Below are 15,352 nucleotides of genomic sequence, written 5' to 3'. Positions count from 1 at the left end.
CGAGCCTCAAGTCTCTGAGCTCAAGTCCAAGTCGAGCCTCAAGTCTCATGATTGTAACAAGCGTTCTCATTACGATGCATGGTGTCCAGACTGCTTAGAACACTTCTTTCATCTATGGTATTCAAACCATACATTTCATTATAATCACTATTTAAGTACAGTATTAGTATACAGTATCAGCACTGATTATTTGGTATATTATAATTTTTTACAGGACATTGCCATGCAATATGAAAAAAAAGCCAATGAAACAATTCCTTTAAAGTTAATCTCTGTATTATTAAAAAAATATTGATGTCCTGCAACAAAAACATACGGTACATGTTGTTCATCTACATTCTATATGTTCATCAACTAAAACAGCCTCGATTGTCAGTATTTTACTTACTGTACTGGTTTGGTAACGCCACAGTCTTATATACATTAATGTATAACATAACAAGATGTGGAAAAAGTGAAATGATGCGAATACTTTCCGAATGCACTGTGCATTCTCACGGATAGTCAAAAGTGTGCATATATTTGCACATTTGCATCGTTGCTATACGAGTCCCCTGATGTTTAAAATGTCAGACCAACAAGCTTTCGAAAATCACAAATGACACAAATGTGTTTCCCTCCATCCATCTATTATCTGTCCCTTCTTCCGAAGTCAGGTCTCCGGGGCAGCAGCTTGAATAAGGGGGCCCAGACATTTCCTTCCATAGCCACTTCTTCCAGCTCTTCTCGGAGGATTCTGGCTTGATACAGCCACTCCAATGTCAGGAATTTGGGAGTTATTTTTTGATAGTGCTTTCATATTAAACAAATAAATCAATGCAGTTGTTAAATCCAGTTTCTTCCAACTTCCAACATGTAAGACTCACTGCCAAGGTGAAGTCTCCCTTTCAGATACCTTGAAAAGGTGCTGCATGCTTTTATTAGCTCTCGTTTGGACTATTGTAATTCATTGCATGTTGGTTTAGATAAATCATCTTTGCATCGTTCACAAACCATCCAGAATGCAGCAGCTCGTCTTTTAATAGCAACTAGAAAATATGAAAGCATCCCTGTCCTGGCTTCTCTTCACTTCTTTCCTGTCCAAGATTTTATTGCTTGTTTTTAAAGTCTTAAAATATCTGGCCCCGTCATATTTATGTGACCTTATCAACATCTACACGCCAGTAAGAACACTCCGGTATACCAACCAGTTCCTCTTAGATGTCCCCAGATCCAAACTGAAGCCCAGAGGTGATCGGGCTTTTGTGGTTGCTGCTCCAAAACTGTGTTCTAAAAAGCGTTCAATACAAAAACAACTGGACTTTATTTGTAACAGAAGACGTTTTGCTCCTCATCCAAGGAGATTTCTCAATTCAAAGAGCAGAGAGTGAGGGGTTCAGGTTATAAGAAGATAAGGTGATAAGATGCACATACATATGTAGATTGACAATTCACACCTCACCACCTTAACAGTAGGGGTTTCTTAAGGTCTTCGTTAATCTAATTCACAGATGAGGCCCCTCTGTTCCTCTGTACTCGAACCGCGCTGGAGTTCTCTTCTACCGGACTGAGACCTAGGTTTTAGCCCGGGCCAGAGTTCGCCTTTTTGTTCCATGACCGAGTTCGATGGCGCGTTCACACCTCCCCAAACGAACTGGACTTTCTAGGAAAATGAGCTAGAGTTCGATTAAAGTGGACTAAACAGGGCTGGTGTGAATGCACCCTTAAAGTTGCATTATAGGTTTTTGAAAGTGGAAATCTGAAGCCTCCTCCTCTGTTAAGAGACGGTTCGATAGCAATGACTTTTAAGTTCAGACTGTATGATGATTTTGATATTGATATCCACCTTGGAGTGCCGATAAGGAGCACAGACAAGATGCTTGAAGATCTTTTGGGTTCTTTAATTATGAACAGATGACATACAGCAGCCTTCACTTTACATATGTCTGAGTATGTGAGGGTATGTGTGGTCTATAAAAGAATCAAATAAAACAAAATCAGAAATGCACGCTGCTTGTATTAATAAACTACTTCAGATATCTACTTTCAACCTTTACATCTACATAGTGTGACTAACATATTACAGCTAAAGCTTAAACACTCATAACTTTGATGCTTAACAGAGTTTACAAAGCAAACACTACACTAGATGTAGTTAGCATTAGCATGTAGCCCCTACCAATAAACAACCTTGAATATTACAGAATGAACCAATAATGTCAAACCCGAGCTAAACATGGCGTATGCACAATGACAAAACACATGGCACTTGTCTATGTAGTGATGTAGGGTTAGTTTAGCTTAGGAGCTCCACTACAATCAATATTTAATAACGGGTTCTCTCTTTTTCGAGCTACTTGACAGATATGTGACAGAGGTACTGTGTTGGAGATGGTCTAATCAGTGACATGAGACGTTAATTTTCTTTGACCCATCAAAATGAATGTGGTCATTTATTAACAGAATCAAAATTTAACATCAAAACATTGTACACTTGATTATTCTGATCGGCTCTGATTAATAAAACATGGCACGTTTTACTTAATAAAAACAACAGACATATCCTTAGATCTTAAATTAATGTCTGCAGACTTTTTAGCTTATCTTTTACTGGCAGAGAAATATAGAGATGGAGTAAAGTTTAAGAAGGGAAAGTGGATACTTAGGGTTAACTAAGATAATAAAGAAAAGATGGGGAGTTATCTTGTTTGAAACCAGATAGCACGTTTCCCGGTGATTTCAGCTAGATGGTACCCGAGCGTCGACTCTTTACCTTGGTGGGGTTTCAGAGAGGTCTTCTCCTGGCGTCCAGCAAGGCTGAGTCTTTTTACCTCCAGGGATTTATCCGCTTCTCATCAACTTGGGACCACGAGGCTGACTGGCCCAGCTTCCAAAATAAACTTCCCCGAAAGATAGGATTAAGTTAAGTGGAATTTCAGCAAACGTGCTGAACTCCTGAGATGTTGAATAGGTCTTTGGCGTAATGACCAGAATCAACACTCCAGACAGGTGTCATCTTTCAGAAAATGACCACCGTGGACTTCACCCTTGCAAAGTCACTCTGTCTTCCTTCTCAGCAGAACTCTCTGTTCTCCATGGAACTTCTGTTCTCCTTCAGAACTTCTGTTCTTCCCCCAGAACTAACTGGAACTAGGAAGTGTCGACTTTTAAAGAGTTCTGCTTCCGGTCACTTTTAGGAAGTCCCGATTGGTTGAAAGAACCAACAGGGGTGTGGTTTTAGTGACGTCAGAGGTTACTACAAGTCAGAAAAACAGCGGAGATGTTTAGGAACAGACAGAGAAATGTTTTGGAGAAATGACAGACTCAGGTGCCAGTTTTCTTGTTTCTGTCTGAGAGGTTTAAAAACATGACAGTTCGTTCCAATAAACTTGTTTGCGACTGTCTCCGACTTTTGACCGACATCACTCCTTCTCATTTCAGACGGAAGATCAAAAAATGCATAATTACTTTGTAACAGACATTTAACTTGATTTCTACTTTGAATGAGGATTAAAAATCATTAATACTGTTTCACAGTTGATTTAAAATGAGTAGTTCACTTCAACATTTAAAATGGTTTGAACTAAACACACTTTTGATTATCAAGACATTGTAAAATATTAATGATAATATAAAAAGCGAGTGTTCTTTCAATTGATTAGTTCAGGATACAATTAGAAAGTCTCTGGATGAGCTAATTTGTATTTCTGGATTCAAATCAATGAAATAACAGTTCCTGTCCCATGAAGGTCTTCAGGGGCAGGTTTTGACCGGAGGCTTAGTTCACTACATCTATGCAGCTATTTTCATGTTAAACTTACATTTTGTCATGTACGCACACAACTTGAGCGGCTTCTGCTGCTTAACATGGCCGGCTCCATGTCAGATTAATTAAAGTGTTGCGCAGTTCTAAAATTAAAGATGCACTTACCAATATTCACCAGTAGATGTCTCTTAACATCATAATTCAAACTAAATGTCTCTGTGCAACAACTCGCTGCCTTTCTAACAAGACGTTTTTTCTCTTACATAAATTGTTTCCTTCACCCCCCTCTCAAACCATCTGTGTTCTTGGACCAAAATGTGCACATTTTGGTCCTCAAAAGAGTGTCCCTGATCCCTGAGGTGGAGGTGAACAGCTGAATCTTGTCCTGAGGAGGTGGCTCTCCTGTGTTGAGCCATGCATCTGTGAAGAGGCTGTGTAGTTTCTCCAATGCAGAGGTCTGGACAGTCCTCGCTGCACTGGACCGCAGACACTACACCACTCTGTTTGTGTATAGGTGTTTTGTCCTTAGGGTGGACCAGTTTCTGTCTGAGGGTGCATTCACACCAGCCCTGTTTAGTCCGCTTTAATCAAACTCTAGCTCGTTTTCCTAGGAAGTCCGGTTCGTTTAGGGGTGTGTGAACGCGCCATCAAACTCTGTCACGGAACAAAAAGGTGAACTCTGGCCCGGGCTAAAACCTAGGTCTCGGTCCGGTAGAAGAGAACTCCAGCGCGGTTCGAGTACAGTGTGAATGCAATCAGACCGGGCCCCGCTCCACAAGCAAGAAGTGGAGTACAGCGCAGGATAAACAAACACGCATTTTTCTTACCGTATATGGAGCCGTCAGCTGCCTTGTGTGAAAAACAATATTCTCCATGGTCTTCTGTCTCATCTTCTGCTCATGCCGAGTCCATTTTTGAAAAATGACAAAATATAACTCCTAAAACTGCTAAAACTTGATGCCACTCCATTTTTGTTTTTATTTCCAGAAGAAGAAGACGTATCTTCAGAGGTTTTTGTGTTGTTTCTTTCAGTAGTTCTTGCTGCAGCGCCCCCACAGGCGAGCGGGGGAACAGGTTGGTTCAACAGGTTGGCTCGACTGCACAGTGCAGTGTGAATGCAAACGCACCAGCTCAAATCTTTGTGAAAAGAAACCATCCATCTTTAAACAGGGGTGGAGGCCTCCGTGTTCAACTATCCCCTTCTTACAATGCTGTTATTGCTAGTATCACTCAGCCCCCTGTCAGAATCAGAATAAACTTTATTGGCATTGCACCGAAATACAACGCAAATATGTACGTACAGTCGTCTGAAAGATGGGCGGAGTGCACGAAGCTGCGGCTATAAAATAGCGCGGCCCTCTTATTCAGAATAATATTTTGCTTAGATGAGAAAAGGGAAGAAAACATGAGGAGAGACGTTATAAAAAAAAGATCCGTCACTCCGTGTCCTAGACGGGGCACGATTTGCGGCATCAAAAAAAACCTTCCATAGCAAAGCAACATAATCAGACGTTATACATGAACATATAGGCCGGTGAAGACATTGAATTTTTAAGGGAAAGTCGTAGCATAGTCCAGAGCCCCCCCTCTCAGTCATTGTCCAGATAAGAGGTGACATTCATCTTCAGCTCAGTTGAGGTTCTGTCACATGTCCATGGCCTTGGAGAAGGGAGGGGTGAGGAAACAGACAAAGCATCTTTGTTGTTTTCAAAACATGCCAGGAGGAGTTGAGATACGTCCGGCGTCAAGGTCACAGTTTGGATCAGGCAGAACGCGTAATTGTTGTTTCTGCCTTTTTAAAGTCTCGCTGGTACATATTCCTCTGATGGAACTCCAAAATAGCCGAATTGATCCTTGCTGATTTAAACCTAATTCAACAAATATGTGTTCCTCCTTCTGCTAACTTAGGCTTGTTCTTCCATTTCAGCTTTTTTTCAGCATGTTTTTAGCTAATTTCAGCTGTTTTTTTAGCAAGTTCTTCAAGAATAAGCATTCACACTGCATTTTTGCAGGACATGCAATTTCTCTAGTTAATCTTTGGAGTCATTCCAATTCAAGATGGCCACCGCAGCTAATCATCATGACCATACCTGATTTTATAGAAATTGAGATCAAAGCTGGTGTGGTAAGTAGCTGAAGTCCAATGGCAGCTATAACTTTGTCACAATCTCTAACATGGAAGGCAGTGGGCAAAGTGTGATTCTTTAGTTTAGCTTATCTGCTGCACTTTTTTGTGTTTGTCTCATATGATGCCGTAGTTGAAGCTGGTCAACCCCACTCAGTATCGCTTTGAGCATCTGGCCACGCAGCTTAAGTGGCGCCTTCAGGAGGGCCGTGGCGAGGCTGTCTACCAGATTGGAGTGGAAGACAACGGCCTGCTGGTTGGTCTGACGGAGTCCGACATGAAGGCTTCTCTCAAGACCTTGAAGAGGATGGCAGAGAAGTAGGACAAATATATTTATTTTTTGTATGACAAAATTTAAAGGTTCTTTTTTTTACATTAAGTTAAGTTTACCTGTAAATGACACCAATTCATAATTCAAGTCATCTTAAGGGACTTTATAGAGAAGAAAAAGTAAAACTGTGGCCAAATAAAGAGTGTAATTCTAAATTGTTTAAAAGATAATTCTAGATGAATAAGATCTACATACTGATAAAGACAGAAAAGAAGACAGGGCAATACAGTTAGGGCTGCAACTAACGATTATTTTAATAATCGATTAATCTGTTGATTATTTTTTTCCCTCCAATTAATCGACAAATCGGCAAAAACCCAAAATGTTTTAATTTCCACTTCTTTATTCCAAAATTGAACATTTGACAGCCATAGCAAATCGCACAAAAAACAGGTTGCTACTTGACTTTTCTGTTAGTAGAATATTGAAAAATAAAAAATAAAAAAGTTAGTCAAATAGCTTCAATAAAAAAACAAAACACAAAAATATATACAAATGTATCTTTATACCTGCACAGTATGTAGCTATTTTGTAAAACGTGTCTTTGAGGGAAGAGTGTAACCTGGATTAAAAGTGTGGATTATTGTAACCTGGATTAAAAGTGTGGATCGTTGTAGTGAAGCCTTCGTCTTCAACCATGGACAGAGGCCTCATGTCAGAGATGATCATGCTCAGGATGCTTTGAGTCAAGACAGCTGCTGCTGTGGTGTCCATGATGTCTGTCCATCATGAAGGTTTGTTGTTTTCTGGAATGAGAGAGTGACAAATATAGCGATATGGGGCTGGATATATATTGTTAATTATCAGTTATGAGTTAAGCTCATAAGATATGCACGTATTATGCAAGTAACCTCGTAGTTTGGGCACCACCTCTCGGAGAGGAAAAATCAGTCTTTATTTAACCCCAAATTAATGTAAACTGAAACTTGAGTTATTTTCTCGTGTTTAAAGGGTATCAAATCAGTTAATACACACAGATATGCCAAAATAATCACAAATTCAGTTGATTTTTATGTATTTTATTATAAAAATAATAATCTGTGATATATATGATGAAGATCATGCATTAAAAAGTTAACTAAATATCAAATGATGTTGAATCAGTGAAACTTAAAAGGCAGATTTTGGACTTGTTTCTGTTTGTGAAGTGGTTCAAATTGTGTCTAAGGTGAGCTAAGTTTGTCTGATAAGTTTACTGTGATGTAGGTTCACCAGAAAGGCATTGAAAAGTCTCTCTCCTACCAGGATGTAGATGGTCAGGAATGGTTCCGACAGCTGCTCAATGGTACCAGCCTCAGATGTTCCGGTGACTGAGAGGCTGAAGTCTCCTCAAAGTTCACCTGTCATCGTTAGAGGGACGCAGGTCCATATGGTATTCAGCTAGGATCTACCACTCTGCAGAGTGATGGTTGCCTGGTAGACAGCTCTCGGGTTAATGCCTGGTTCTGGTTCTGCTGGGTAACTTCTGTATCTTTTGTCCTGTCTCGACACGTCTGCAGAGTTGCTTCTCGTTTGCTCAAAGCCGTCTGCAGAAAGGATGCTTCTCTCCTTTCTGAGGTCAAGTGCAGAAGCTGGGTTTCTTCTCTCTCCAGTGGTCTGTGCAGTAGCCTGTTGTCTCCGGAGCCTTTTCCAAAGCGTGCGCTTTCTCCAAAGTGTCCTTAGAAGAAGTGAAACTTACTGTTTGGGCTAAAACAGATAGAGGATTGGTCCATCTCTTCCAGGAAGAGGTGCTCCTAACTCTTGGTCGTGTTTTTTCATAAAGGCCTATTAAATAAATCTAGAGTCCCTATTCTCTGCCTTAAAGGTTTCCTTTTAAAAGAGAAAATAAGACGAGTGTATTATCTTAAAGAAAGATGACTTCAAACACACATTTTCATGAATAAACATTCAGGTATGACATATTTAGGATTAAACTTTAAACATGCAATGTTTAACCAAAGGTGTTGCTGTTTAAAGAGAAGGTCATTAAACAAAGGGTTCTGATGGTGTTCTCTTCATGGGGACGAGTCTGGGAGGAACACTCCTTTTTGATAAAGGAAGATGTCAAAGTAGCGAGTTCGGATGTTTCAAAAACTCCGAGGTCAGTTGAACAAAAGCTCTCATTAAAACGATCTGTCCGTTTCTTCTGAAATGAGTTCATACTGGCAGTGAGGTAACGCAGTGACAGTTTTTTAAAATTACATTAACATTAGTGTCAACTGAGAAGTTTGTGAGCTGAGCTGAATATTTGTAAAACTATGTCTGTTCCCAAGGAAATAGATGAATCTTAATTTGAACAGTTTCAAACACAGGAAGGACATTTGTTTGGGATGAGGTGAACTCTTTCTGAGGTGGTGGTCCCCTACACAAAGATTACAATTTTTAATTGTGATTAATCTCAAATATTTTACTGATTAATCTCAATTAATCTCATGAGTATGCACAAATATAAATTATATGGACTGTACTTATACAGCACCTTTCTATCTGATCAAGACACTCAAAGCTCTTTACAACAATCTGTGCCTCATTTACCCGTTTATACAGCTCTATACTAGATCTCTACAAAGACAATTGAACAAATCATTCTAAAGAGACTAATCACTGTTTAATTATGACGTAAAGATGTTTAGAACATTTTTAAGGAACTGTTTTCTATAAACAATGTTCACTAGATTACAAAGACACTTTCTAACAGCAGTGTTCTTCTAACAATTAAAGTATTTCTAATAACAAACATGAACACATCAAATATGAAACCAAAGCTGTTTGCCAGGACAAAATGTTTTTAGTTTATTTTAGAGAGAAAATAAATTCCTTCAAAGTCAAAAGCACAATCATAACAGATTAACAACAAATTCAAAATATACATGTTTTTTCTGAAATGTTACAAGAATAAACCTTTTTAAACGAGCAGCATCATGAAGAGTTGATCTGATGCTGCTCAATAATCCAGGTAGATTATCTAACCAGGTTAAGTGAGGTCTTCTGAACAGATTCTTCTTTGTTGAAACGTTTTATCTTTTGTTCAAAAGACTTCTTCAGTCTGAGGACGTGATAAAAACTCGGGGGCCGTTTACACGGCGTGTATTTTAGTGCATCCGCTCCTTTCTCTCTGCGGTTCTGCTGATCATCTACACGACACCAGTGACCCCCTCTTTGAATCCAGATGTTTCTGAACCCACCTTCCAGAGTGGAGGTTTTTCTCTGACCCCCCGCTGATAATGGAAACATCTCCCGCTGAGGCTTTGTGTTAAACCACATGTGCACGTGCGGACAGACGCTGTATTTCTATCAACATGGCGGCGGACACACTGCTTTCTGAACCTCAACTGATGGAATATATTTTTAATCTCGTAGTTAATCTACGTCAGATTCCAGGTGCTGTGACCAACATCTGTGTTGGAAGAGACACAGTCTGATCCAGTTCTAATGTCACTGTTTATAGAACGAGCCTGTTGAGGCAGACGTGCACATCTCGCTGCACTATAACAGTTTATTAACAATAAACAGTATTTATGTTAGTGTGAGATATAATGAAGCTCTGAGCTAAATGAAGCTTTCTGGATATTATGTAATTCAAATTTAAAATGATGCTAAACATGTAGCGTGTTATTAAAGTTGAAAATGAAGACATCAGATTTAAATTTTATTTATTTATTCAACACCACAAACTGTGTCACACAAACACTGATAATTAAACTGAACACACTATTAAAACACGTTAACAGTAAACTGCATGAATGAACTGGACTCTTGTTTTCATCCTGGATGTTCTGGTCCCATGTTGTTCATCTGGCTCGTTCAGGCTGTCACTCCTTTGATTAATGCAGCTTAAAACATTGAATAGATTGAATTAAAGAACTGAGGGGATTTTAAATAAATAGTTCATCAACATCTCTCTCTCTTCGACGTCCTCCTGCACCTGGGCCGAGCCTCGTTCAGAACCGGTCCGCCTGGTGGAGGACAGCTCCTTCTTCTTTCAGGAAAAATAAAAACTCAGCTGGTTGTTGTGTGATCAAAGTAAACACAAACTAACATTATTAAGAACATTGATTTACCTGCTGTAAACCAGATACTGATTATCACGGAGTAAAGTCCGACATCGTCGACTCTGTTCTGGTCCACTCAGCGACCGGTGTGGAGCTGTTAGACGAAGCGGTCCCGCTTGGTGTCAAATCTGTCTACTCTTATCCACAATCCAGCTTTAACTTGTTGTTAACTTGTTGTTAACTTGTTGTTAACTTGTTGTTAGCTGAGCTTTTTAGCTCACAGGAAAGAAGCGTGCCGAGGCAGCAGCATGCGCATTAGGTGAAGGTACAAAATTCACAGCGCCATCTAATGACCCGGCATGGAAACTACAGCAGATTCAAGGAGGGGGGGGGGATTCCTCCGGATGCATGTAAACACTAAATCCATCCGTGTCACCGCGGATCTTTTCCTCTAATTATCATATGAAAAAACCTACGTTTGCCCCCATCCTGTCTGTGTAAATAGGGCCTCAGTCAAATAGCACTCAACCAGTTTCTGTTAGTCAGAACCAGTATTCACATGTAAAAGGAGGACCGTCTGCCTAACAATTGATCATAAGAACTCTGTTTTCTACTCACTGGGGATGAGTGATTCTATTGATATTCTACATGTTCTAGGAGAGGAATTGAGAGAGTTTTAAATAAACCATCTTTGTGAAGAGAATCCGTCCATCTTTAAACTGGGGTGGGTGGTCTCCATATTCAACTATCACACCTACTGTTAATTCATCATTCAGCTCTCTGTGAACAACAAGCAGCCATCAGGACATAAAAGACCTAAAGTTATAGCTTTTATACATGTGTATAGCTGTTTTCTTACCAGCATCACAGGCATGAAGAGTTATGAAGTCAATCAGCAGCAGCTGTCATTCAATTTGTAGAGTGAGATAACATGCATTTACAAGAATCTACTAATTATTTCACGATTAATTTATCTTTATTTTTTATTTTGCAGCAGTCCCAGCTGAATGCATGCAGCTCAAAACTTTGTTTTCTGTAACTACATTATTATTCTAAAATACTAAATATTTCCTCCACTAAAAACTGACTTAGAGCTGCCAGCCTCAAATAAATATATCTAATTTAAATTATTTTTATCCATCCATCCATGATCCATTAAAACTTGAAGCTTAATCATTAAATTATTACCATCTTTGTGTTAGATTTATGTAAAAATCACATTTAAAGACTGTATCAATTAAATTGAAATAAAAAGTAACATACACATATAAAATACTTAATTGTGCACATTTGAGTAGATGTAATAAATTACTTTAATTCCTGTTTAAATGCAATTCATCCTGCCATACCTGCAGTGTCTTCACTCAAACTTTGCTGTCAAATTAAAATGTGAAGCTTAATCATTAAATTATTACCATCTTTGTGTTAGATAAATCACATTTCAACACTGGACCTGTGGTGGTACCAAGTGGTTCTCATTAAAATTATGGGACTTACAAGGCACACCGGTTCGTAGATCTCACAAAAACACTTAGGACATCTGAGACAGGCTTGTAAATTTAGAAAACAATTTATTCATTTCCATTTTTTATAAATACTTTTTAAATACAGTTTTTAGATACTTTAACAAACCAAATAATCATTTTAAAAGTTGTAGTCCAGACCCAGGTGTGTGGCTAATTACCCACGCCACTGACTTGAGTGCTCAGGGACCACGCCCCAAACAATTCATGGAGAAGTCCAGTGAAGCAGCCACAGGCGTCTGAGGACAATTAAATGCAACAATCTGGAGAACCCAAACAGTAGTGGTCCTCCATAGAGCCAGAACACGTAATGTTCCATAGAGACAATAGTTGTAACCTCAGTGGAGACAAAACGGTGATCTGGGATCAGCAGTGATCCCAACTTCAGCCAAGGACCTGCTGACACATACACGTGCAGACATGCACATACACAGGGCTTGGCCTCCATCCCAAGAAAGCCAGAACAGCACGCATAACACAATCTGCTGCTCAGCCACAACCAAACCCCACACGGGTTGTGAGCCACGTAGTGGGAGCAGGAAGAGGAAACCGAGTGCCAGAACAAGCATTGCTGCCTCCTTTTATACTCCGCCCACTTATCTAACAGGAAGTAACATTTCCCTAGCCAGGTATATTTCTATACTGCTACATCCTACCCCACCTTCTTGCATCGTTAACCCGACGATGGCCGAGTCAAAGTTCAAAATATCATCAATTCCAAGGTCTAAACAAAGCTGAAACCTCAGCAACCCCTGAAGGGAGACCAACAACTTTGACAACATTCAATATGCCCACAACTGTGTGGGGGTGTAGCACTACCTCAGTCGATTCAACACTAATGACGGGTACGTCGGCTGTACCCCTGATTACAGCAACCCAGAGCCCAAAGGTCCAAACAGAGCGGTAGAACCCAAGTACTCCTCAGAACACGTGGCAGCCACAATTTTCATGATGCAACAAACTTCAATTAGCGTTGCAGGAAACTATCCAACACTTACTCAAACTGGTCTTAACAGTCCCAGCATTTGACATTTCAGCAGGTGCATGCTGCTTCACTCTTTCCATAAGACCCATCAATGTGCGGAAGAGCTCCTGAAGACTCTCTCTCTCCTCTGGCTGTCCTCTGGAAAAGAATGCCTCCTGAAGAGCAACACACAACTTTGAACAACAATAGAATTCCTATAAAATCTCAAGTATCTCTGTTTCTGCACTAGAGCAATACTTTATTTCATACCTGGCCTCTCAGGCTCTCATCCACAGTTTTACTTCATCCACTCACTCAACCCTATACACGTCCTTCCTCTAAAGACGGACACTTCCTATCTCTCGGCACAAAACTTAATCTCTTTGATACAGGGAGACTAGGCGTGGAAGAGGCATCAGGTAATGATGAAGAGGTGGACGGCTGAGCACTTGGGCTGGCCTGTCCTTGTCGCAGCTGCTCATTGTCAGCCTTTAAAAACTTGCCACTAACTCTCTGAGTTCCTTTATTTCTCCATAATTGCCACAAGCTTACTCTGCTGCCTGTGATTACTACAGTGCAGAAAGCACCCTGAGGCTAAAACTTTAACCACCTCACCAAACACTTGTGAAGATCTGCACGGAACCACTGCTGCTCTGTCTCCGGGCAGTCCTGTCTGCACACAAATGACACAGTTAAACCAGGAAAATATACACATATAACAAAGCCAAAAGAATACCTGTCTCAGATAAAACAACATATGATAAATGCTCTTATGTGGTGACACATTTAATTGCATGTGAGCAAACATGATCAGCTATCTGATCAGGCTTTCATTTTGTCCTCCCTAGGGTTGGAGCTGATATCACACTGCTCAGAGAAAGGGAAGTGGACTATGATCTAGACAGGAACAACCGAAAAATTGCAGAGGTCCTTGTTCGAAAAGTTCCTGATGATCAGCAGGTGAGAGTCTGTCTTGTGGACTCTGGACTCAGCATGTTCACAAACAGTTTTAAACCTGAAGTTTCCTGATTGGATCTGAAATCTTAAACTTTTAATCTTGGTGTGTTTTTCTGGCAGTTGATAGTGAAGCAGCTTTAGAGTTGTGATGAGGGCTTTTGTTTGGGAGGGCTGGTGTTTGCAGTTCTGCGATGAAAAGATCACTTAAAAGGATAAAAGTTCTGTTAAACTTGATCAAATGGCACCAGTCTGAAGCACTATCAGCTTTAAAAATGACCCGGCAGGATTAGCTGTCTTAAGGATTTTAAATTGAAAACATGACTCTGTCCTCTGATGTGGGTTTTCGGACTGCCAACAGTTTCTGGATCTGCGAGTGGCAGTGCTGGGTAACGTGGACTCGGGGAAGTCGACCCTGCTTGGTGTTCTGACACAGGGGGAGCTGGACAACGGCCGAGGCCGAGCACGACTCAACCTTTTCAGACACCTGCATGAAATTCAGACTGGGCGCACCTCCAGCATCAGCTTTGAGATCCTGGGCTTCAATAGCAAAGGAGAGGTAAATATTAAAAGTTTGTATTTGTAATTAATTAATAATTTTTGACACCGTTTGGATTACATTTAAACTCGTTATGACGATTTCAACGCCACACAACATTGTTTGATGTAATTTTGCAGGTACCTCTGACACCAAGTGTCAGGTGAAGTGTAACGATTGATAAAAAATCTAAATGTAATTTGACAAACTCAACATTGACAACATGCAGTCAAAACAAATACAGGACTGTAGAGAAGTTGTTCCTCATCAACAAAAACCAAGTAAAACATTTGAATCTTTTAAAACATGTTTGCAAGTTCTGGCTGTGAATAAACACCAACATGACAGTATGATTTTTTTATTTAAATTTGTCTATTTGTTAAAATAAGATCAAAAAGTTTTATCTAATTAAATTTATTTCTTATTCAAGTCCTTCAGTGTAATGCCAGGTGTCACTAGACGATATCATTGTTTTTCTTTTACATTTTATTGTTGGATGTAACTGGGACTTCTGTGTACATAATTTCATCCCACCACATGTACCACATGAGGTGCAAATCTCTGACTCTAAAACCAGCTGCAGTAAGCCGAGCTAAATGAGCTCATCAGTGCTTCCATTATACAAGGAGGGTGCCCCGCCCTGTCAACAGAACCGAGCGCCCTTCCTATTGAACTGCCCCCACCCCCAGACAACTGCCGGCACTGACGTAGCACTAAGCTAGATGCGTGCAACATAGACGTGCTAGCTAAAACGCTACAGAGGTAGCGCTCCATTTCCCTCACTTTGAGCCATTTCCTTCACCCTCCAAGAACTGCCGGCACAAACAGTGTGCAACACTGACGTGTCTCCGTCTCTACCCCCCAACAAAAGTCATGGAAGTGATGAGCACCCTGCCAAGGCAAGGAAGCTAGGGGGAACTGCTCATGGTTCATTTTATCCAGAACTATCCAAAACACCCTGGTTTATCTGAATGGGATCCCTGTGAAGTCTTAAAACATGCACTAAAATACTGTATAATAACTGGTCTGAAAATAGATAATTTAGCCATTTTGAAGTGAAACTACTATAGCAAGCACAAAGTTTGTTTTCTCAGTCATCTGTCATTTGTTACTATAGCAAGCTTATCCTTTTTGTGCGACAGTTGCATGAGGTTGAACACAGACATGCAGACAGAACATAAGGAACTTAATAAAAATGTTT

At 40.1% G+C, this 15,352-nt stretch overlaps 1 protein-coding gene across 1 annotated transcript in view; it reads left to right on the top strand.

The window, feature by feature from the left end:
• LOC119422548 (GTP-binding protein 2) overlaps nucleotides 1-14,318 on the top strand; it is a 40,025-nt gene extending 25,707 nt beyond the window's left edge. Inside the window, exons 3-6 of the mRNA XM_037689925.1 lie at nucleotides 6,004-6,188; nucleotides 13,508-13,619; nucleotides 13,975-14,172; nucleotides 14,292-14,318. Of these exons, the coding sequence (XP_037545853.1) occupies nucleotides 6,004-6,188; nucleotides 13,508-13,619; nucleotides 13,975-14,172; nucleotides 14,292-14,318 (522 nt within the window). The remainder of the gene's footprint in view (nucleotides 1-6,003; nucleotides 6,189-13,507; nucleotides 13,620-13,974; nucleotides 14,173-14,291) is intronic.
• The last annotated feature ends 1,034 nt before the right edge of the window (nucleotides 14,319-15,352 follow it).

This window comes from Nematolebias whitei, chromosome 16 (assembly GCF_014905685.2).
Source record: "Nematolebias whitei isolate Nwh7 chromosome 16, NemWhi1, whole genome shotgun sequence".
In the NCBI taxonomy this organism is placed as follows: domain Eukaryota; kingdom Metazoa; phylum Chordata; class Actinopteri; order Cyprinodontiformes; family Rivulidae; genus Nematolebias; species Nematolebias whitei.
The sequence above is the reverse complement of the archived record's forward strand: the minus strand, read 5'-3'. Positions and strand labels throughout refer to the sequence as shown.